The sequence below is a fragment of the Canis lupus genome, chromosome 1, assembly GCF_048164855.1.
Source record: "Canis lupus baileyi chromosome 1, mCanLup2.hap1, whole genome shotgun sequence".
Classification (NCBI taxonomy): domain Eukaryota; kingdom Metazoa; phylum Chordata; class Mammalia; order Carnivora; family Canidae; genus Canis; species Canis lupus.
This window is the reverse complement of record NC_132838.1, coordinates 1617765-1640550: the sequence shown is the minus strand read 5'-3', so window position 1 is coordinate 1640550 and position 22786 is coordinate 1617765. Positions and strand designations below refer to the sequence as shown.

The 22786-nt window shown below is 52.9% G+C and overlaps 1 protein-coding gene and 1 long non-coding RNA gene across 6 annotated transcripts in view; both read left to right on the top strand.

Annotated features, from left to right (window-relative positions):
* Positions 1–296: 296 nt before the first annotated feature.
* LOC140627794 (uncharacterized) lies at positions 297–5671 on the top strand. Its single transcript, XR_012026389.1, has 4 exons — positions 297–1179; positions 1298–1420; positions 1876–2129; positions 3353–5671. It is a non-coding gene; the product is annotated as an uncharacterized lncRNA (long non-coding RNA).
* A 16153-nt stretch (positions 5672–21824) lies between these two features.
* CTDP1 (CTD phosphatase subunit 1) overlaps positions 21825–22786 on the top strand; it is a 59168-nt gene continuing 58206 nt past the window's right edge. For 4 of the 5 annotated variants that reach the window (XR_012026381.1, XM_072816122.1, XM_072816057.1 and 1 more), the window contains exon 1: positions 22069–22388. Coding sequence is in view for 3 of the 5 variants with exons in the window: in XM_072816122.1 (XP_072672223.1) it covers positions 22084–22388 (305 nt within the window). In the remaining 2 variants the exon portion in view is untranslated. Of the gene's footprint in view, positions 21848–22068; positions 22389–22786 lie in introns of those variants that run through there. The other variant, XM_072816204.1, reaches the window with a different exon arrangement.

Sequence of the window (22786 nt, the reverse complement as noted above, 5' to 3'; positions counted from 1 at the left end):
TGAGAGCGTGTGCAGGCCCTGCACACACCCCCACACACGCATGCCCTCACCTTCATGGCTGTGTCGTGGCCTCCATGGCACCTACTCTCCTTGTGAGCATGGATTTGGGTGGCTGCATGACTCCGCTGGGGGAGGTTAATGCCGTGTGACTCAAACTGCAGAGGACGCTGCATGTTTCTGCCCTGTGAGCCTCCCCTCACCTCCCAGGACAAGTCCCAGCAGCAGGATTTATGACAGCACACAAGTGCATTCAGGGTCATAACCCATGGGGCATGGTGGAGGGGCCCACGGGGGATGGCACACGTCACTGGGTGGGGGCATCACTGTTGCAGTAACAAGCAGCCCCCCGTGGGTCCCCCAGGCTGCATGCTGATGCTCCCCTGAAAGGGCCCGGGCAGGCCACAGGACTCCTGGACAAACATGCACCGTAGGCCAAAGTTCCAGGACTCAGGAAGGGACAGACACCCAAAGCATCTGCCCCTCGAACCGGGGCCACTATAGGGCCTGGGGCCGCCCCTGGGTGTCTGTGTTCTCGATGGAGAAAGCACGCTGCGCTCTGCTGGATGGTGCCTTGCTGTCGTGTTCATCCCTGTGTCCACGTGAACACCTGCCCTACCCTGCAACCTCTCGGGCCCTCAGACATGCCGCAAACACAGCTCCTCCCATGTCCTTCGATACAGTTGCACACCCCATGTACCCAGGCCCCACAAAGCACAGGGCGCGGCACCTCCAAGCCAGATGCAGATGGACGGTGGTCAGGGCTGGGAGCTGGGGACAAAAAGAGGATGAAAGGATACTGGTGGTGGAGATGGCTTGGTAACACCTTCCATCAGGATCCGCTGTATCGTTGGGCCCCCAAGGTAAATCCTCTCAAAACACAGACAGGAGGTGCCTCCTCCTCAAGCTCAGGGGCACATGGTCAAGTCCTCCTTCCTGTTGGGGCTAGGAGCGCCACGCTAAGGCCTCCCACCAACTTCTGTTCTTGTGTAAGTTCATTCTAACCTGATCTGTCCTTCTCCACGTGCATCTTGGTGTTGTTCGCTTTCACCCTGTTCGGTGCCGGTGAGCCATGAACCTTGAAAACAAAACAAACAGTGCATGTGACAGCCAGCCCCCAACCCTGGCAGGTCCTCCCAGAGCCAGGCCTCGCCTTCTGGAACTTGCCGCCATGGCCAGCAGGTGGGGGAGGCCTGCATGAGGCAGGTGGGCAGGTGGGTGGGCAAGCATCTCCTGCACCCCAGGCCCTGGGTGCGAGTGGCCGGCCAGTCTGTGGATACTCCTCTCTTGTGTCCGCCAGGTTCCCAGAGCTGTCTGTGCTGTGCGCATCACTCCCAGAATCACAGTGGACTTTCCTCCGTCTAAAGTACGAGTCGCCCTGCAGCGGGGTGGCCAACTGTGACAGCAGTAGTCTGCGTTGAAGGTAAGTTGCATTCAATGTCGGGTAAATTACACTTGTATTTTCAAATTTTTCTTAAAACCAGCATGACATCAAAATAGTTGTTATAAACTTCTAGGAAACATCAAACAATATCTGAAACAAAAAGGCATAAGTTCAAGAGAAATACATGAGATTTCTGCCACTAAAAAGATGGCACAATCTAAATAAGATGCAGAAGTGGGACAGAGGTGAATGCAGAGTGTTTGCCAAGGGTTTGGGCACATTCTGCCGGGGCCTCCAAGGGCAGCAGATACCGGGATGTGGATTGTTTGAAAACACCAAACAATCCTCCGAGGGCACAAGGCCTGGCCTTCCTGCACAAAACTCCACCACGAGGGACAGAGATGCAGGTGCTCCATTTCAGTGTCTATGAAATGCAAAACAATGTCACCCCAGATGCTGATGGATTTTCACTGTGTCTGCCCATCTGTCACTAGGAAGGGTCAGGTCCCTGGAGCAGTGTTTGCTGCGTGCCCACAGACACCAGGCTTCCAGGAAAACCAAGGGGCACCCACCGCCCACCTGTGTACAGTTCAGGGATGGACAGGGCTCAGCACCGAGCTCACTCCCAAGGACACCAGAGCAGAAGGGCCTGGAACTTGGCAGCGTTTGGCCTGCAGAGACAGTCAGCTGGGAACCTGAGGTCAGAGGAGGTGGCAGGAGAGGACGGCACAGACCATCAGGCAGAGGTGTGAGTGGCCGGGCAGGACCTGGGGCAGACAGGGGGGCGGAGGACTGGGGTGGGGGTCTTAGAGGAGGACTGAGGGTGGGTGGGAGCCACAGAGCAGGGAGCGCCTGCAGTCACGTGGAGACCAGGGCTCCTCCTCCACCATGTCATCCGGGCGCACAGTGTGAGGCAGCTGCTGCTCCAAGTGGGAGACATACCCTAACCCATCCTGGCCATCGGCATTGGGATGTGGGGGATGCAGGTGGGGTGAGCGGGAGCAGACCCTCGAGCTTGGCCCTGCTACCTGCCTGGATCTCAGCCCCAGCTTGACCCCAGTGTCTCCCCAGCCGCATCAGGACCTGATCATCTCACACACTCATATTCACTCCATGTGCACATGCAGCTCAAAACCCCTCCCGTGAAGGGGCGGCAGTGGGGAGAGAACACTCGAGACCATAAGCAAAGGATGAAAACAGGACCGAGGTGGGGATACGGTGACTTGGCTGTGGGTCCTCAGGGGGCTGACTAGCTTTGGGGGTGGGGGGCGCCCTCCAGCCAAAGCACCAGAAATCTTGGGTCAGCCGGCAGATCCCAGCACATGAGGCTGCCCGCGGACTGTGGCACATGGTTCCCAGGACGGCAGCCCCAGGGGCACATCCCGCTGCTCCCCTGCAGGTGCAGAGAGAAGGGACGGTGTCCTGCACGCTGCGGGGCCATGCCTGCTTTCAGGACAGACCAGCGCGCAGCACCCCGAGAGCAACCTCCCCATATTGCAGCTTTGTCATGCTGTTCAATAACAGGCCTGTGTTCAATAACCAAATGGGAGCCCAGACCCTGACGGCTCGGAAGGGCTTCTGCCCGGGTGTGAATTTGCTGACAAAGAGACACACGGCCTCCCCAGTGAGTTCCCCCAGAGGAGGAGGGGCACTGCGCACGGTACCCCCCTGCGCAGGGCGCTCCAGCGGATGCCACTCTGTAACCCAGGCCTGAGGTCACAGTGGGGCAGGGGTCACAGCAGCTCGGGGGCAGTCACGCCACAGTGGGGGGGGGTGTCTCATCACAGTGGAGGTTGCATAGGAGCAGGGGTCACACCACAGCAGGGATCACAGCAGAGCGGGGGTTCATGCTATGGGGGAGGTCACAGCAGAGCTGGGGTCACAGCAGAGCAGAGGTCACACCACAGTGAGGGTCATGCCGGGACCTGGCATCCCGCGGCCTCACGGCGGTGCTTTCCGACTGCCATCCAGGAAGGTTCCAGGCGAGCTGCTGAAGGGACAGCTTCAGACTGGAGACAGCGCTGCAGGTCTGACCTTCTGTGGAATGGTGCCGGTGCACTTAATCCCCTAGGAACCTGGACAGAAGAGCCCCAGAGTCGGCCTTGCTGTGGGCAGAGGAGGGGACCCGAGCCTGGGGTGTCCCCCCATAAGAATGACTGTCTGGAAAAGCCAAGGGAGGGGCTGGGCCTGGCGGCTCCTCAAGCCCCCCTGGTGGGGGGAGCCACCAGCACGAGCTCCGTTTTGGGCCAGGGGCCAGACGCAGGCCCACCAGCTTCTAGAACCTTCTGTCCTCACAAGCCCATGGGATCCAGGGAATGGCCCCTGGCCGGCAGTGGGTGGGCTGGGCCACGTGGCCAAGAGCTGCTCTCATCCTGGCAGGAGCAACGTGGGCTCCAGTGGCTGTGATGTCACCAGACACCAGCAAGGTTGTTCGGGGGGCCCTGAAGGCAGCAGAGGAGCCCAGCTCCCATCCCCCATTGGACCTCATAGTCCAAAGTCTGGGGCAAGACCCCGCCAGCTCCATCCTGACACACCAGTGCCTTTCAAGGCTCTGAAATGTGGCAGCTTCCAGGCTTTTCTGGCAATGTTTCTGGGGCTGTGGTTCCGTGGGGCCTGGCAGCCCTGCTCCTCTCAGGACAGAATCCCAAGTGAGCCTACAGGGGTGCAACTAGAAGTGTCTCCACCAGAGTTGTCACCAAACTTACTGAAAGTGTGAGCCTGTCTCAGAACGAGTAAGTCCAGCCGGGCTGTGCTCTTGTCGACGGGAGTCTGCGCCAAGGCAAACTTCGCCAGCGTTTGAACTCTGTAAACATGTAGCGCCAACCTCAGATCTTTCAGAAGTTAGAGGCTTCAGTGGAAGTTCTTGGGCCGTCACATTTCTTGAGAAGTTTGGGGCAAGAAAAGAGCATCTGTGTCACTTGAACACAAGGCCCCTGGCCCTGCTCTGCGTCTCCAGGCCACTTGCCCCAGGCACCCCAGCCTTGAACCCCTGATGTGGCCACGAGAGATCGCCCCACAAGGTGGAGAGGGTCTGGGCGCCCCCGCCGCCTCCCCGGGGCAGCCGTCTTGTCTGGACCGCCTCGGAGGTCTGCCGGCAGGAGGCTGGGTCAGCCCGACGACAGGTATCCATGCAGGGGCTCCTGGCCACCCAGACGCTTTTCCACTGGGCGTCTGGGTAGGACGGAAAGTGTGTTGAACCATTAGGGCAGGTTTTACTGGACTTGCAAAGAAGAGTGACATCCACTCAAAATACACCATAAATCCCTTTCACGGGATGGAATGTGTCAGCCTCACTGCCTTGGCATAAAGGACAGGAGGGACCGCAGCGTAAGCAGCCCCAGGAAGCACGTCTGAGGACAGGTGCAGGACGCGCGACGCCACTCGGGGGACCCCACAGCATCCCCCGCCCAGGAGGGCCCCCTGCACCACTCCGCCAGGGGCTTCAGCTCCGTGCTTCCTCAAGCACCGGCTCCGCTTGCTGATTCTCACAAGCCGCCTTCCGTCCCCACTGCGACTCTGGATCACTCCTTTCTATTTAAAACAGGTTGTGTCGTGAGTGTGCAGCATCACAGTCCTTCCGGAGAAACGGGGGCCCCAGAGGCCCCCACACGATCTTGCGTCCTGGGCCCTGGCTCCCCTTGCTTCACAAGCTGCCGTGGTGGCAAGACAGCCAGGGCTGCCAGCGAGGCATCTGTGCAGGGCAAGTGTGCCCGCACTCCCGGGCTGCTTCCCCACGTGTGTCAGATTACTAGCAAAACACACGTAGCATATATAAGCTACCGTCACGATGGCATTCAAACAGTTCACCACGTTCAAAACGCCCAACCCCCATACCCAACACCGTCCCCCACACCCGTCCCACCTGTCCCCAATACCTGTCCCTGACACCATCCCCATAGGCTTCACCTGCAACGGAGCCCCCACTCCACCACCCCCCGCGCCCACCATCTGCTTTCTGTCTCCATGATCAATGGCTCTAGGGACATCCTATGAGTGGACTCACAGCACATTGGCCCTTTCGTGTCGGGCTCACCTCGCTCGGCACAGCGTCGTCCAGGATCACCTGTGTCGTCACAGGTGCCACAGTCTCCCTCCCCCTTCCTGCAGAATGATGTTCCACTGTGTGCTTGGACTACTCTATGCCCATCCATCCACCTGGGCCACGGGCACCTTTGCAAAAACCGCTGTTCTGAATGTGGGGCACATGTATGTTTTTGAGGCTCTGCTTTCAATTCTTTGAGGGATGTACTCAGTCTTCACTGTACTTTAATATATGATTTCGTATTTCTGTAAGCCGCTTTTATACAGGTTGGAAAATATAAGTCATTTATTAATTGAAATATATTAACTGTGTGGGGGGGAGGAAAGAGAGGAGGGGGAGGGAAACAGGAGGTTGAGGAGGGATGAGGAGGCGGGAGGGGGAGGCTTTGGAAGGCCTGGCCACCCCCATCCCCCACTGGTTCCAGTGTCCCCAGGGAGACGATCTGCTGTGGGCCCTTCCCGCAGGAGTCACTCCCCGTGACCCACATCCATGTTCCCCAGTGTCTCTGATGCCACCGGGCTCTGATGTCCAGGCATCTCATCAGTAATAAGTGCTCATAACCCCCAGCTGCTATGGAGATGGATGCACGGTAGGCTCCTTGGGGCTGGGCACAGGGCCTCCATCACGGCGCAGCTCCTTTGTCTCCCTGTGCCCCCAGCTCCATGCTCCAGCCCCTACCCTTTGGTTTGGGTGATTTGGTCACTCCTGGTCTCTGTGACTGCAATCAGACCCCAGGGTCCTCACCCACAGGCCTCCCCACCCCGCCCACCCCGAGAAACCAGGATGCTCAGGAGTCACCTCTAAATTGGACATCTCAAGGTGCCAGGGACACAGGTCGTAATCCATGGGTGGTGGGCGTGGAGCCCAATAATAGCAGGAGTGGGCCCACCGAGGTCCACGCAGGTGGCCCCAGCTGCACCCCTGCACCCGGGCTCCTGCTCCCCTGCACCTGGGTTCACAGGTGTTCAGCCTCCTCCCTGCACCCGGGCTCTAGGCAACCAGGCTGCTTCTGGTCCCTTAGACCTCTCAGGTGTAATCTGGCCATTCCTAAACCTCTTCCCCCCTGGCATGGTGACAGCACACCTCTCATTCAAGCCTGATCCCTCTCTTTTCCTGATTAGTAAACTGAGTTTTGCCATTTTTATTCCGAGGATGCTATAAATACAAAGAATTACATTTCATCCTGCACACATAATTTTCAAAGGTCCAATTGTGCCCCCGTGTGGTGACAGAAAAGACTGCCAAGCGGAGAAAGCCACAGGGAGAGTCTAACTTGCTTGCCCAGGGTCTTCAACACTACTTGCAGCAATTGCAAATAATCAAGGACGACGGCAGTGCCACACCAGCCTCTGTGCGAAGCCTCATCATATTGTCTTGTTCATTCTGTAAGGCCAGATACTATGTTTATTATCTGATTTATCTATTTATTTATTTCCTCAACAAATATTTCTTTTTTAAAAAAGATTTATTTATTTATTTATTCACGAGAGAGACAGACTGAGAGAGAGAGGCAGAGACACAGGCAGAGAGAGAAGCAGGCTCCCCGAGGGGAGCCTGATGCAGGACTTGATCTCAGATCCTAGGATCACAACCTGAGCCAAAAGGCAGGCACCCAACCACAGAGCCACCGAGGCGCCCCTCCACAAATATTTCTTAATGCATTTTATATAACCCTGGAGCATTTTAAGCAGTTGCTTCATAGTAGGAAATAAGACCCATTTTATGCAAGAGGAGTCTACAAAACCACAATCTTTCCTCCCTCCCAAAGCCAATTAATTACTTGGTATCTGAATTCCCCAAAATTGCAACACTTCATGATATGGAGAAATCGACAATGTCTTGGGTTTCTTCATTCTAATTGTTTTCCCCATGAAAAAGCTAGCAGTCATCCTGGCAGGTTAAGGGCATGTATGCTACGGGCAAGCCCCTGTGCTTCTGGATGCTGACTACTCTGCAAAAGTATAACAGACCAAGAGAGTTCTGGAGTTAGAGGCCAGAATCCAGACGCCACCACTCCAGTACCCAGTGTAGCTACAGCCGAATGAATGTCAGTCTCCTCACCCAGAAAATGAGAATAGGAACATGCCTTAGCTCACAGGATTGCCTCTAGGGTGGAATCAGGTACTGAGCTGAGGGCCCAGGAAGCACCGGCAGTGGGAGGTGAGGGCTCGCCACGGGGAAGACAGGACGGGACCAGAAAGAGCTTGGACTCACAGACTAATGGTTATTTCCAAACATCTGATTTTCAGGTTTCCAAACTGTTGGCTAAGTTCCACTAATCACTCTCTGCCCCCAGAGCCTCCTCATTCCTCTCCCCACCTCACATTGCACGCAGGGTGACAGGCTAGTAACTCCAAGCACGCACCCCAGGCCTCTAATTGTGTAAAGGGCCAGCTTCCTGATTGCATTAACAGCATGAGGAATTTCCAAATTACCAAGGGCCTTCTCCCCCGGCACAGCTACTCGACAACATGATATAAATCAGAGGCCTTGCTTCAGAGGCCGGGGAGAAGAGTGAAGGACTTGGAAGCCGATCAGCAGGTGGAGGACCCCAAACCAGGTGAGGAGACGTGGAGCTTCCCATTCTCACTGTGGTGAAGGGGCTTGTACCAAAGCCTCCCACGATCGTTTCTTCAGCACCGTCCCCAAACCTCAGATGCCTGAGCACCCCCACATGGCAGCCGGCATGCCCCTGTGTCACTGGTGCTATCAGGTACTTAATATATTTATTTAAAGTCATATTTACTTAATCATCTGGTTCACTTAGCCTTGTCCTAAGTAAGGAGGGTGGGAGGAACGTCCCCCCTGGCGGTGGCCACCTCCTATCACACTGGGAAGTGGCTGCGGTGCTGGCCTCGGGGAGCCTTCCTCGGGATGAACCCTCCTGGACTCTGAATATCCATACCCCACTGTGCTGCACCCCGCAAAGGGGTGAACTACACGCAGAAGCTCTATAGGAGGAGCTTTTGCAGGAGGATTCAGCAGCACGGAGAACCAGCCCCATCTTCTGTGACAGTAAATCACCTGTGGCGCCACCGTAGGGTCCCTGTCTGTGCTTTGTCTTGGTGACGTTACTTTCTATCCCAGCCACCGGCAGTCTTCAAAACAGAAATGGAATTTTTACTTGTGTGTTTGGAAACCACATCTATGGCTCCTATGAAACAAATTTCCCCAGGATTCTTTTATCTGACAGGCTAGAAAGTCATTTCTTTTTAAGGCTGTTTCTCCCTAAAACGTGCTTCCAAGCCGCAATTACACAGATCTGAGATGTGCAGCTATGCCTTTGCTGTGGCCTCACAGTGGAGCCTGTGGGTGTGGTTAAATTATGATTTTTATTCTAAGGGGAGGCTAAGAAACATCTGCTGCCTGATGGAAACCATGTGTTATTACAAGACACTACGTCAGGCGTTTTAACATGACATATTCCTTACAATTGCACTTACTAAACAGAACACCATTACAGAATTCCCACTAATGTTCTCATCACACACCAACTCAACAGCCTTCCCCTGCAACTCACAGGGGATTGATCAGTGCAATTATTTTGTAAAGGTCTTTGTCAGTGGATTCAAAATAACCAGAAATAGTAATTATTATTATTTAGGATTCAAGTGTTAATTTTCCAGCTGAGATGCAGCCTCAGCCTTCCACAGCTACAGGTGTGGATAAAGTGGAAAATAAAGCCGTGTGCACGGCACGTCTTCTGGGGGAGCACACCAGAGTCTCCCTTTGTCCTGTGAGCGGGGTGCTGCTCCTGCGGACGTGCATCAGAAACACGGCCCCGAGATCCGTAGGGAACCTTCCGCCACCAAGGCCCAGGTCTTCAAGGCCCAGTTCACCTTCCTCAGCTGTAAACCTCAGACAGCCAGGTCGCTCATGGGGCAGACAGGAGTGTCAGCACCCACAGCCCCGGGACGGCCCTCAGGCTTCCCCACCCAAGCCGCCGAGCTCCACGTCTGAGGTCCGAGCGGGGCACACAGGAAACCAAGCAGGTCTGGGCCAGCTGTCTGGCCACAGGCCCTCAGGGCCACATGGGGCGGCGAGGCCGGAGAAGCTAGCACCCCAAGCTCGGCCTGTCCGGGGCCCACTCAGACATGCAGGCAGCCCGAAACGGCAGCGGCAGTGCTAGGATCTGGATGTCCTGAGCTGGACCGGCCAGGACAAAACAGAGGAGGACTAGGAAAACCAGGGACGGAAGGGGGGGGGGGCCTCTCCTGCCGCGGGACACTGAGGGCCGTACAGGACTGTTAGGGACAGCACTGTGCCAACGAGGATGGAATGCCCACGTCCCCAGAAAGACAAGTGAGCAGAACAAAATCTACATCTTCTGTGTCTCTGTGGAGCCTCGCAGTCCTCCTGGAAACCCAGAGCCTCAGAGGACCCTGCAGGAATCACCCTGACGCCAAAGCCAAACAGAACATTACAGGAAAACTTCACACCAGTGTCTCATGAACACGGACACAAAACCCTTAACAAAACATCAGCAAACTGTATCTAAAGGCATTTAAAGGATTAAAGGAGTGCCTGGTGGCTCCATCGGTTGGGCATCCAACTCTTGACTTTGGTCATGATCTCAGGGTTGTGGGGTTGAGCCCTGCATCGGGCTCCCCGTTCAGAGGGGGTCTGCTTCTCCCTCTCCCCCTGACACTCTGCACTTTCTCTCTACATAAAGAAATAAATCTTTTTAAAAAATCTTTGAAATGATTATAAACCATGACTGATCAGAATTTATCCCAGGAGTGTAGATTGAATCCGAAAATAGGTCCATCAATAGCTGTGGGAAAATATTATTGACAAAATCAAATGTCTACTCAAAAAAATTTTTTGACATTTTATTTATCTGCCAGAGAGAGGGAGAGGGAGAGAGAAAGAGCACGCACAGGCAGGGGGAGTGGCAATCTCCCCACTAAGAAGGGAGCCCAATGCAAGGATTCGATCCCAGGACCCCAGGATCATGACCAGGGCTGAAGGCAGACACTCCACCCACTGAGCCACCAGGGTGCCCCTAATCATAGCAGTTTTTGAAGAAAGACTTGAGTTCTTTCCCTCCTTAAACTGTGAACAAGGAAAGAGCATCTGTTCTCACCACTTCTACTGAGCTCCTAGTCTGCACAATGACTACCTCCCCTCAAAGAAAAGAGGGGAATGAGAGAAAGGAGAAGAAATGAAAGCCATAAATACTGAAAAGAACAATAAAACATTTATGGATGACCTGATCATGTTTATAGAATATTCTAAGAATTCTACAAAAGAACAAAACACACAAACCAAAAAGAACTACCAGAACTAATAAGCAAGATTATCTCATCAAGATTGTGGATTACAGGATGATCATGCAAAAGAATCAATCCTATTTTCACATAGTATCAACAACCTGAAAATTAAGAAAACAATTCCATTACCATAGCATCAAAAAAAATAAAATACCTTACATTAAATGTTAACAAAAGAAGTGCAAGATTTGTTCACGTAAAACTACAGAACATCGCTGAGGGGAATTATAGAAGATTTAAATAAGAAACATTCCATGTTCGTAGATGGAAAGAGTCAGTATTGTTTAACTTTCAGCTCCATGCAATCACTACCAAAATCCCAGCATGTTTTTGCAGAAATTGACAGAGCAATCCTATTATTTTTATGGACGAAAAGGACCCAGAATAGTGAAAACAATTCTGAAAGAGAACAAAGTCAGAGAATTTACACCATCGGTTTTCAAGCTCACGCTACAGCTGCCGCAATCAAGATCAGCTGGTGTCGGCATAAGGACAGACATAAAAATCGGTGGCGTAGAACTTGAAATTACAGGACATTCATGGTCTACGTGGCAAAATGTAACACAGAACAACATTCTAAAGAGCCGCTGGAGAGAGATTTCTTTCTATTAAGGACCCTCTCAGCCCTATAGTACCTTCCATGTCTATCTCGTGCTAGATTCGAAGCAGGGCATGAACGGACAGCGGCCACCCCCCATCCTCTGTTTCGAATTACACTAAGATGCTCATCCTGGGACCTGTTTTTTTTTTTTTTTTTTTTTTTTTAATAAACTCTCTCCTGTGGCTGTTATGGAAACTTGGTAGTCATGAGGGGAGAAGCAAATTAGAAGGTAATTTGTACATAAATTACATGTGGAATTTATACAGGAAGACTATGTCCTCTAACACAACATTTAACATTTTTTATTATGAAAGTTTTCAAAACATATGCAAAGATCTTGATGTTGCTCTTACTAGTCCCTAAGTATCAGCAGAGAACCTTCTTCACGCCAGCTGCATCTGCCATTCCTTGTGCTGGATTCTGTAGAAATAAATCCCAGGTGCCATATCATTTCATCTCTAGGTATGCCAGCCTATGTCTCTAAGTGATAAGGATTTTTTTTAAACAAATCATCAAGTAAATCAGCATTAAGCTCCCATAGGAATTATTTTAATAGGGACACCTGGGTGGCTCAGAGGTTGAGCGTCCACCTTTGGCTTGGGGCATGATCCCAGGGTCCTGGGATCAAGTCCCACATCGGCCTCCTGCAGGGAGCCTGCTTCTCCCTCTACCTGTATCTCTGCCTCTCTCTCTGTGTCTCTCATGAATAAATAAAATATTTTTTAAATGAATTATTTTAATAAACAGGAAAAAAAATCCACACATGGACTATCCACATTCAGTCTATAAAGTCTAGAGTTCTTTTTGAAAAGCCTTTTTTACACTCATCTCATGATGTAAAGTCAAATGAGTGCTATGCTTATCTTCCCAAAAATATATCCTTTTCCCATATGCGATGGTGACCAACCTGTTGCCATTGCCAGGGCAGAGTAAACCCACTGGGCTGCAGGGGGTACATTGGGGCTGTCGGTGTGCTCACCCTATGCGGCACTCGGGGGCTCTAGGGTAACCACTGCGGAGCTGGGAACACTGAGGCTGCCTGCAGGCTCTTGGCCTAGGAGAAAGGCTTACTACCCAGATCTGAACCTGATAAAGCAGGGTTTCAAATGAAAACTTGGGGCTTGGGGAATCAGATTCATTCTAAAGTATGTTTTATTCACACCTGACTTGAAATAATAATTTTAAAAGTTAAGCCTAAGCCATAGGGGCAGTGCAAGCCCCCAGAGCTACATCTCCCTGCCGTGAGGAACACACCTGGGGGGAATCTGAGACCAACCAGGCTCTCTCATCCCCTGGGCTGTCACCAGATCATAATCCATAGATGCTCCTGCGGAACTAACCCCAGACTTTACAGCATCTCCCTCTGCTGGGAAGTATGAACAACAAGGACAAAGAGCAGGAAGCGTTGGGGCCTATTTGCTGCCGCAGTTACCTGGTCGCTCCCAGAAAGGAGCTGCCTGATGCAGTCTGGACTTCCACAGGCCCCGAGCGTGGGTCCTGATGCAGACGCTCCCTTCCCGTCAGCTTGTGGGGCTATGATTGACAGTCGAAAGGCAGGTGTGCTAGCCCCTGCCCAGACTGGCATGCACACACCAGCCGCTTTCACCAGCAGCACCTGCCTTCTCCCAGGGGCCACCAGGGCCATTTCCCATCTCCCGGCTATCTGTCCCCTTCCACAATTCACACAGTGTGTACTAGTGGTTCCCTTAAAAAAGAAACAACAACAAAAAAACACAAAACATAAAGGTAGCATGTTCCTTTTAGCCAAAATGCATCTCTTTTCATTGTCCCTCTCTTCTGGAAGAGCCATTCTAGTGGCAGTGCTGGGCAGCCAAGCCCAGGGGAGCGTCGGGGTGCAGCCGGAGGCCAGGATGGTCCCAGGGCCCACGCAGTGGATGAGGGGCATGTCTAACTGACTTGTATCTTATGTGGTGAAGCGCGAGTGTCGTCAAGTTAACCCATCACACAGGATCATCCCATACCCAGGTGCCTCATCTGTCTGCAGGCTGCTTACCTCCCAGAGCCCCAGTCTCCAAGTGGCTGAAAACTCTTCTGTGACAGCGTCTCTCCTTCCCACGCGGGCGCATTCCTGTCTCCACCTTTCACTCAGCCCTTCATTCAAATAGAAGGGACTGGGAGCTGACGGCTCCTCCTGGGCCACAAATGGCCACAACAGGCCAAAAAATAGGCGGGGGAGTTCCCTGTTGGTCTCTCTGATCCAGTTAAACACAAAGAAAGAAAAATCAGAAAGGAGACTTCTACTCCAGGCAGGAGGGCCATGGAGACACTATGAAGGGCCGTCACACTACAAAACAATTAGATTCTAAGACTTGATTTTCATGCCAGAACTGGGTTTAAAAGTAGCAGGGGCATCCTGAAGATTCCCAAGCCAGGGAGACCCTCCTGAACTGGATCCAGGGCAGGGAAGGAGAGTGGGAAAATACAAAGAGTGGGGTGCCCTCAGGGAACCTGCCGGAATCAGGATGGCTTGGGGTTGTGGAGGTGGGGAGGGTCAGCAGCACAGGTGACTCCAGACCCCTGCCCACAAGGATGTGGTAGTGCCCACCGCAGGCCCTCTGGCTCTGGCCATAGTGATCACCATGTTCCCACAGATGACTGTCAACTGAACACAAGCTCACAAACAGCACCAACCAGGAGAGGAAACCATGTATATGAACTGAGTCAGTAGGAATAACAAACAAAACAGACAAACCCACAATCATATCAATTGTTCAAAGGATCAGACTCAGAATCTTAAAAATTAGGTGTAAACTATTAAGGGAAAAAGACAGAATTACCAAAATAAATGAGCAAGTAAAAGCAGACAATAAATGAACATACATATTTGAAAAATATCCAAATACAGCTTTCATTAGTGAAGACTATGATTTTTGAAGCCTCAAAAGATGAGTTAGCAGATTACACACGGACGAAGGGAGGCTAATAAACTGGAGGCACATCAGAAAAAAATGCACCTAGTGCTGAACAGAGACATGGGAAGAAGGAAAATGTAACAAAGATTGAACAGGTGTTACAGCACAAGAAGGCTTAACAAATACTGATCCATTCAGACTTCCATACAACTAGAAGGGAAGAAGTATTTAAAGACATAATGCGTGAGAACTTCAAGAACCAATGAAAGTCATGAATCTAAAATACATCCTAAACAGAATAAAGGAAAAGAAACTCACCCCTACACTGATGGCAATGAAATGAGAGAACATCAACGACAAAGAGAAGACAGGTCACCTACAAAGTCACAAGGACCAGACTGACAGGCTTTCAACAAAGCAGGGAAACCAGAATCCAACGGGAAACGTCTTCTAACAAAACAGATCTCTGCTGCCTGATGGCTCTATGCTGGCCAATGCTAGCCTTCCTCAACAAGAGCAAAATAAGACGTTCTCAGATAAACAGTTTCCCTCCACCATAACCTTGGAACCTCCAAGAGAGTGAGCACCAATGCATGAGCAGGCTGCTGATGGGGCGCATGTACATCCACGTGTCATAAGTAAGTGATGTTACACGAACGTTTTAGATATATGATAGCTAGCCCTTATTTCAACAGTAAGTTTCTTCTCATTGGAATGTTTCTCTTCCTAAAAATTAGTTGTTATTTAAAAAAAAGGAAGACATGAAATATAAGAAAAAATGGTGAGCAAATAAACTGATAAATATACATCAAATAAAAGCAAACATTGTCAACAAATAGTAAGAGTACCTAATTTGGGGATGTAAAAATGCAGAACCAAAATACTGGACAATTTCAGCATGTAAGTCTAGAGAAGTGCCAAGGTATGTATAAGTCCTTTAAGATCTATATATTGTTTGCAAAGAAATCGGAATATTAACTTTACATTAAGTTAGGAATTTCAATGGTGATAAGCAAAAGAATAAAAATGGAGTAAGAAAAAATAAAATAAACAGAAAAGCAGATGTCAATATATCAAATATATCACCAAAGGGGGAGAAGAGATAATAAAGGAGAAAATACACCCCTAGAAACATGAGGTTAAGGGACGCTTGGATGGCTCAGCGGTTAAGCTCTGCTTTCAGCTCAGGGCGTGATCCTGGAGTTCAGGGATACAGTCCCACATGAGACTCCCTGAGGGGAGTCTGCTTCTCCCTCTCCCTCTGCCTATGTCTCTGCCTCTCTCTGTGTGTGTCTGTCATGAATAAATAAATAAAATCTTAAAAAAAAGAAACATGAGGTAAATATGAACGTCTTGGACTTGCAGCTGATAGTGTGAGAATAAACCATAGAAGTCTAGCTACATGTTGTTTATAGCATAAATATCTAAATGTAAGGTACACAAACATTAAAAGTAAAAATGAAGAATATACCAGGCAAATATTTATTAAAAGAGAGTTATGATAGTCATGTTACTTCAGACAAAAACATTTTAAAGGATAAGCATTGTTCAGGGTACAGAGAGAGGGTTCCACACAATGAAAAAGGTTCAACTGATGAAGGATATAAAAATTCTAAATTTGTATTCTTTTAATAACAGCCTCTCACACACAGACACACACACACACACAAATGCATGCACACATACACAAACCTGCACACAAACGTGTACACACATACACAAACACACACATGCACACACACACCGTTAATAAAACTACAGGGAGAGATTGGCAAATTCACAACCATAGAAGAGATTTCAACTTCTCTCTCAACCATTGCTTGGTCAAACAAAAAAATATGTAAACTTAGAAGATTTGAATGACACGTTAGCTTTATTGATTGGGTAGATGTAGAATCCTGAATCAAATACGGGAAAAATACACATTCTTTTGAAGCACATATTAACCTGATCCTGGAATTATGCCAATTGCATTAAATTTCAAAAAAATTATAACATTCAGATTATGTTATCTGACTATAATGCTATTAATTTAGAAATCAACCATAAAATGATGGGAGAAAAATCCCCATGCATGTGGACATTTTTAAATACACTTCTCAATAACTGATTTGTCAAAGAAAAAGATCATGGTGGGGACGCCTACAGGGCTCAGCAGTTGAATGTCTGCCTTTGGCTCAGGTCATGATCCCAGGGTCCCAGAATTGAGTCCCACATCAGGCTTCCTGCATGGAGCCTGCTTCTCCCTCTCCCTGTGTCTCTGCCTCTCTCTCTGTGTCTCTCATGAATAAATAAATAAAATCTTTAAAAAAAACCATGGTGAATACAAAAGAATAACTGCATGATTGACAGTAGGAAGATTGCATATCAAAACGTGAAATGAAGCAGAAGTAATGCTTGAAAGGACATTTATGTCATTGAAGTTTTCCTCAAAAAGGAAATTAAATGAATGAATGAATTCATTAAATTAATGAATTCACCTAAATTAATGAATTTAATATAAAAAACTTTTTGAAAGATTAACAAGTTTAACATCAGCTCACAAAAATCTATTGCATTTTTATATGCCAGCAACAATCAACTAGAAAAGGTTGGAGTGTTTTCTTTTAAAGTATCATGTAAAAACAGAAGTGTCAGCAAAAAAATAAACTAGGAATAGATCTAACAAAAAATGTGCAAGTCCTAAATGGAGAAAATCATTAAAATCTTATTAGCAGACATTAAAGAGAACCTAAATAAACAGACTGATATACTGAGTTTATGGACGAGACAAACCAAGTCACAAAAATGTCACTTCTCTCTTAATTGATTTACAGACTCCAAACAGGTCAGATCAAAACTCTAACAAGTTTTATCAATAAAACTGACACACTAATTTTAAAATTCATGAAAAAACAAAGGCCAAAATATCCACAAAACATGTGAAGAAACTTCCCAGATACCATGACTTATTGTGAAGCTATAGAAGTTCAAGGATAGAGCAGAACAGAAAGTCCAAAATAGGCTTGTGCATCTCTAGAGACTTACTGAATTCCAGAGAGGCGTCACAGATCAATGAAAACAGGATAAGCTCTTCCATACACAGGGCTGGAACTGGCTACCCCCGTGGGAAAGACATCTGATCACTGCCTTACACCATATACAAAACATCCATTTCATATTATTTAAAGTCTTAGCTGTGAAAGGCAAAGATTTACAGATTTTAAGAAGTAAAAAAGGGAAGCTATCTTTATAATCCCAGATTAGGCAATGCATTCCTAAAATGAAGAACTGTTCATCAAAAGATTTCATACAGATAATGAAAAGGACAAGGCAAAAATTGATAGATGATGTGGGTAACATATAAACACAGGTAATCAGAAGCCATGAGGAGCTTCTACAAATCAATAAGAAGACAACCCAATAGAAAAATGAGCCATCAACATGAACAGGTAAGTCAGAGAAGATAAAGCATGAAGGGCAAGAAAACAATAGGAACAATGATTTGGGCAGATGGCCATTGGGAGACCACAGATCTTCACCCAGACCTGCAGAGCCACCCAGGGTGCAGTGGAAGTACAAAGTGAGACGGCCATGTGGGAAAGTGGTTTGGTGTTGCCCAGTAAACCCGCACTTGCTGACCCTGGGACAGAGCAGCTCCACCCTCAGACTCTAGCTCAGGGGCACCAGGACACGTGCAGCACTTTTCGTAAGAATCCCAAACCACCCAAAGGTCCATCTGCAAGAGAAGGTTAAATACATCTTGTCAGCTTCCCACATGAGCTATTAAATAGAAGTCATAATGAACAATAAACCCATAAAGTAATATGAATTCTGGATACATAGTGATGAACGAAAAGGCCATTCAGAGACCACAAACTCCCCATATATGTGTGATGCGCTTTTATAAACCTCAAAAGCAAGCATAGCCACACAGTACGTTTGAGCATCCCTCCACATGCATGCAGCAAAGCCCCCATGGAGGCAGCAGAGCACATGCCAAGTTGAGGGGATTAAGGGGGTGGGACGGCAATGGAGAGCGCAGGCAGTCCTAACAGCACTGGTAATGCTGGAGATTGCAGGGTGGCCGATGGGCTCGTTTTAGGGTTAAACACAGATCTCACTGTCTGCTTAATTTAGATAATTTTTAATGGGAGGAGTGAACAGAGAAAGAGAGATCCCACTAAAGGCTGTTAAAGGTTACCCCTGGGTACAAACGAATCCGTGAGGCTCACCTGTGCTTGCCCCCCCGCCCCCCCCCCACGCTGCCCATTAACCCCAACTCCCTCTGCAAACCCTGCTCAGGCCCCATCCCACTCCCCCCATGGCCACACCTGGCCTGGTTTCTTGTGAACTCTCCTCGGCCTGTGCCACCACTGGCTGCCCTGCCGGCGCCCCCTTCTCTGCCTGCACCCCCTTCCTCGGCGCCCGCTAGGCCACCCTGCTGTCCCTAGAGCCCACATGCCAGCCCTGCCCCCCCACCTACTGGCGGCTCGCCCCTGCACCCTGGCAGCTCCCATCTGGCACGCTCTCGGCGGGGGAGGGGGGACACTCCTGGGGGACATGCTCCCAGGGAACCCACCGGATCTGCACGCACCTCTCCGCCTCCCTTCTGGGGGCGGCTGTGACTCCTCATCTCACTAACCTGCCCAGCAAGTGACACACTGCTGGTTGTAGCTCAGACACTTCAACAACCACTGCCATCCATAGGGACGCCCTGGGGCTGGGGCTCTCTCTGCAGGCCCCCCACCCCCACCCCCACCCCCACCCCCACCCCTCAGCTGCCAGCACTGCCTGAGCACAGACCGGAGCACAGGCCAGAGAAGCTGAGACATTTGCCCAAAGGTGCGTGGTAACTACCCACTGCCTGCAAGGGTGGCTCTCCCACCCAGCAAGTAAGCTCGGGCCACTCCAAAACCAACAAAGTCAGGGTTCTTAAGCATCCTAGCCCTGCTCCCTTCTTGCCATACAGGACTCCATCACGGGATCCCCCAGAGCCCCCATCCAGGGTCCTTGTGGGGGATGCCCGTTCCCCTTCTGCCACGATCCTGTTCCCGGTCCTCCCCAGGAAGGGTGAGGCAGGTAGAGAGCAGCCCCTGCTCCTGCCCCAAGAGCTTGGGGGACGTGGACAACTGCAAACACCAGACCGCTCTGGACAATAGGGGGCTGAAAAACAGAAAATCCCAGGGGGTGGAGCTGGTCCTCAGCAAACCGCCCTCTGTGGCCCCTCGGGTCCCTGAGGCAGCTAATGAATCGGGAAGCCTGAGCTTAGGGCAAGGGTGGAGAAACCCCGGTGAAGACACTCGGTGGGGGGGGGGGGGGGGGGAGGATGGAAACAGAGAAGCCAGAATGCAGGCTGGCTCTCTTGGGACGCCTGCCTCACGCCCCCCAGGAGGCCCGCACATCCTAGGGGCGAGGCCAGGCCTGGGAGACAAGCTTCCTGGAGCAACAAGGGCCTACATGGGAAGTCTTCCTTCAACAGGCTTGAAAGCAGACACAGACTGAGCCACACTCCCCACTGCCCTGCACCCGCTTCAGTTCTTGGTGGACTGGAGGCCACCAGCCCCTCCCCCACATGCCTACAGAAGGTAGACTGGGCTGTTGGGGCTGCAGACGTCCACATGTGGCGCTAGGAGCTCCCAGGACAGCCCATACGGGCTGCACGTGGTGCCTCTGAGAAGTCCACGGAGGGCACCAGGCCTGCAGACCACATGGGAGGGAGCGAGGGGGAAGAGTGAATCCTGAGGTCCCCCTGGGACACAAGCTGCAGGAGTGCAGAAGACTCTTTGGAACCTCCTGAGACTTCTGGGGCTGTTTGGGGTGAGACTGGGAGAGGGTGCACCAGCCAGAGCCTGAAAAAGCAGGTTCCCATGACAGCTGGAGTGGCCTGAGGATGGTGAGGGGCTCAAGGGTCACCTCCTCTCATCAGAAGAGGATTCGGGAATCAGAAAACCATGAAGGTGGCACTGCCACCAGGGAGCTAAAGTGGAGCTTGCAAGGGGCTCTTCTCCTGCAGACTAGGGTTGGGAAGAGCCAGCAGCCCCTCCTCACCATGATATGGAAAATGTGTTGCTCTAAGGTCAGGATCAAAATCCTGTGAATAGGAAATACTCTTGGCACGCGGCTACCCGGTGTGAATTCCAGAAAAACGGCACTTGTCTTAGGGCAGCACACCTGCTGCCCAGGCAAGCGGAGGAAAACAGCCACACACTCCCTCCACGGCCTCCCTCAACACCTGGCCGTGCGGGAGGACTCAGGGCTGGAAGGAAGCTTCCAGAGACCACCGGAGGGTCATCGGTGGGGACCAGGGACAAAGAACTTGTGCTCTGGAAGGCCCCTCGGAGTAATATTTGGAGAAAGTGAGGCTCCTTCTATTTGCCTGTTAGAGGCCTACTCGTGTTTTGTTTCTTCCTCAATTTCTGTATTTTTGTTTTTCCAGGAATTTATCCATTTCACTTAAGTCACCTCATCTGTTGGTACGCAGTTGTCCACCTTATTCCGTCATCATCATCTTTATCTCTCTAAGTCATTCCTGACATCACCAAAGTTTCCCTCCCTTTCCCCTGGTCAATCCCCTCAAAGTCTGGCCATTTGTCCGCCTTTCCACCAACTGGCTGCCGGTTTTGCAGGGTCTCTCCGCCGCCTCCGGCGCGCTCCACTTCGGCTGCAGTCGGTGCTTCCCGCCCCTGCCCGTGTGTAGTTTGCTCTTCCGATTCCTGACGGTCCCACTAGGTTCCAAGGGTCGCCTGGACACCGCCCATCCTGCGGGGGGGGGGGGCTGGTGCGTGTTCTCAGCCCGAAGCCGCTGCTTCCTCCAGCTTCCTTCCCTGTTGGCTCAGCGGACGTCCACGCTCCGCGGGCAATGGGGGGGATGGGGGGGAGGATGGCCGGCGGTACAACGGGGACGGCGGGGAGGCGAGCCGGGACAGCGAGGGGAGGGGGAGGGGGCCGGGGGACAATGGGGGGACAGCGGGGGGGCAGACAGCGGGGGGGCCGGGGGACACGGGGGGGGGTGGCCGGGAGGCAGCGGGGGACAGAGGGCGGGGGGGAGCCGGGGGACACAAGGTGAGGCGTCAGCAGGAAGGCAGCCGGGCACGGCCGCGGACCCGAGCGGTCACCGCCGCGGCGGCCGGCAGGACGAGGGCTGGCACCCCGCGGGCACAGGTCACGGCCCCGCAGGCCCGACTTCGCTCGCGGGGGGTCACCACGACACCCAGTCGCTGAGCGAGGCCCGGAGGCTGCGGGGGCCAGGGAAGCCTGACCCTCCGCCCGCGCCCTCCTGCCCCAGCGGCCCAGCGCCCTCTGACCCCGCACTGCGCACGGCACGCCGGGACTGTGGCGCTCCGACGCTCGCGCTGTCTGCCGGGACTCGTAGTCTCTTCGCAATGGGCCTCGGCGCGTGACTACGCTGCGGACGGCGGCCCGCGCGGCATGCCGGGACTCCTGGTTTAACGACCCCCCGGGCTTTGGTGCACCAAGGGACTCGTGGGACAGGGGCGCGCGGCCTGCCGGGAAGTCGCAGTGCATGCCGGGGTTTCTGGGCGGCGGCGCGCGCTGCACGCCGGGACCGCAGCCCCTCGCCGTCGGCGTCCCCGGGGCCCATGGGGCGTGGCCACAGTGTTCCCGTCCGGGCGGCCCCACGCGCTCGTTCCCAGGGCGCTCCGGGCACCCGCGGCCGGCGCCGCGTCTCCCGCGTGGGTGTGTGTTTACACGCGGGCCCAGCGACGCACACGCGCGGCGTCACGCGACGTCAGACGCTGTCCCGGAAGTCGGCGCGGGCCGGGCGGCGGGTGGAAGCCGGTGCCGGAGCGCGAATTGCCGGGCGGTCGTCTTCGCCTCCTGGGCCGGGGCCGCCGTCCCGCCCGCCCGCGATGGGCGCCGGGCCCTGAGCGCCCAGTCCGCCGACCTTCCCGCAGCGACCCCGCCCGGCCGCGATGGAGGCGCCGCCCGCGGGCCGCGTTCCCGCCGAGGGCGCCCCGCCGGCGGCCGTGGCCGAGGTGCGCTGCCCGGGCCCCGGGCCGCTGCGCCTGCTCGAGTGGAGGGTTGCGGCGGGCGCGGCCGTGCGCATCGGCTCGGTGTTGGCGGTGTGTGAGGCCGCCGCCTCCGCGCAGCCCGCGGGGTCCGCCCCTGCCCGCGCCGGCTCCGGGGGCTGCGTGCGCGCCGAGCGCAGGCTGAGGTCGGAGCGTGCCGGTGTGGTGCGGGAGCTGTGCGCGCAGCCGGGCCAGGTGGTGGTCCCCGGGTGAGTGGGGCTCGGGGCTGGGGTCCTGGGCCGGGGCGAGCTGGGGAAGCCCGGCCCGCAGTCGGCACGGGAGACGTCGGCGGCCTTCAGTTGGGTTCCCCGTCGCCGAGATCAGGCGCCGCCCGCGGGGGTCCCGCAGGGGCTTCCCCTGGGGCTTGGCGTCCGACAGTCCTTTGCTCTGGCCTCCGCCCCTCCCGCTTGGCTGGCACTGGCTGCGGCATCTGCTCCGCCTCACGCCCCGCCAGACCTCCCCAGGAGCCTTGTCCTGTGTCCACCTCGCCCCAGCGTTGTTTGCAGAGGGCACCGCGGTCGTGGGCCTGGGGGTCAGGGGCGCAGGCTGCCGGGTGAATGCAGGCACTCTCCGCTGAGCTGTGGCTGGCGTCCTCGGAAGGGAGAGG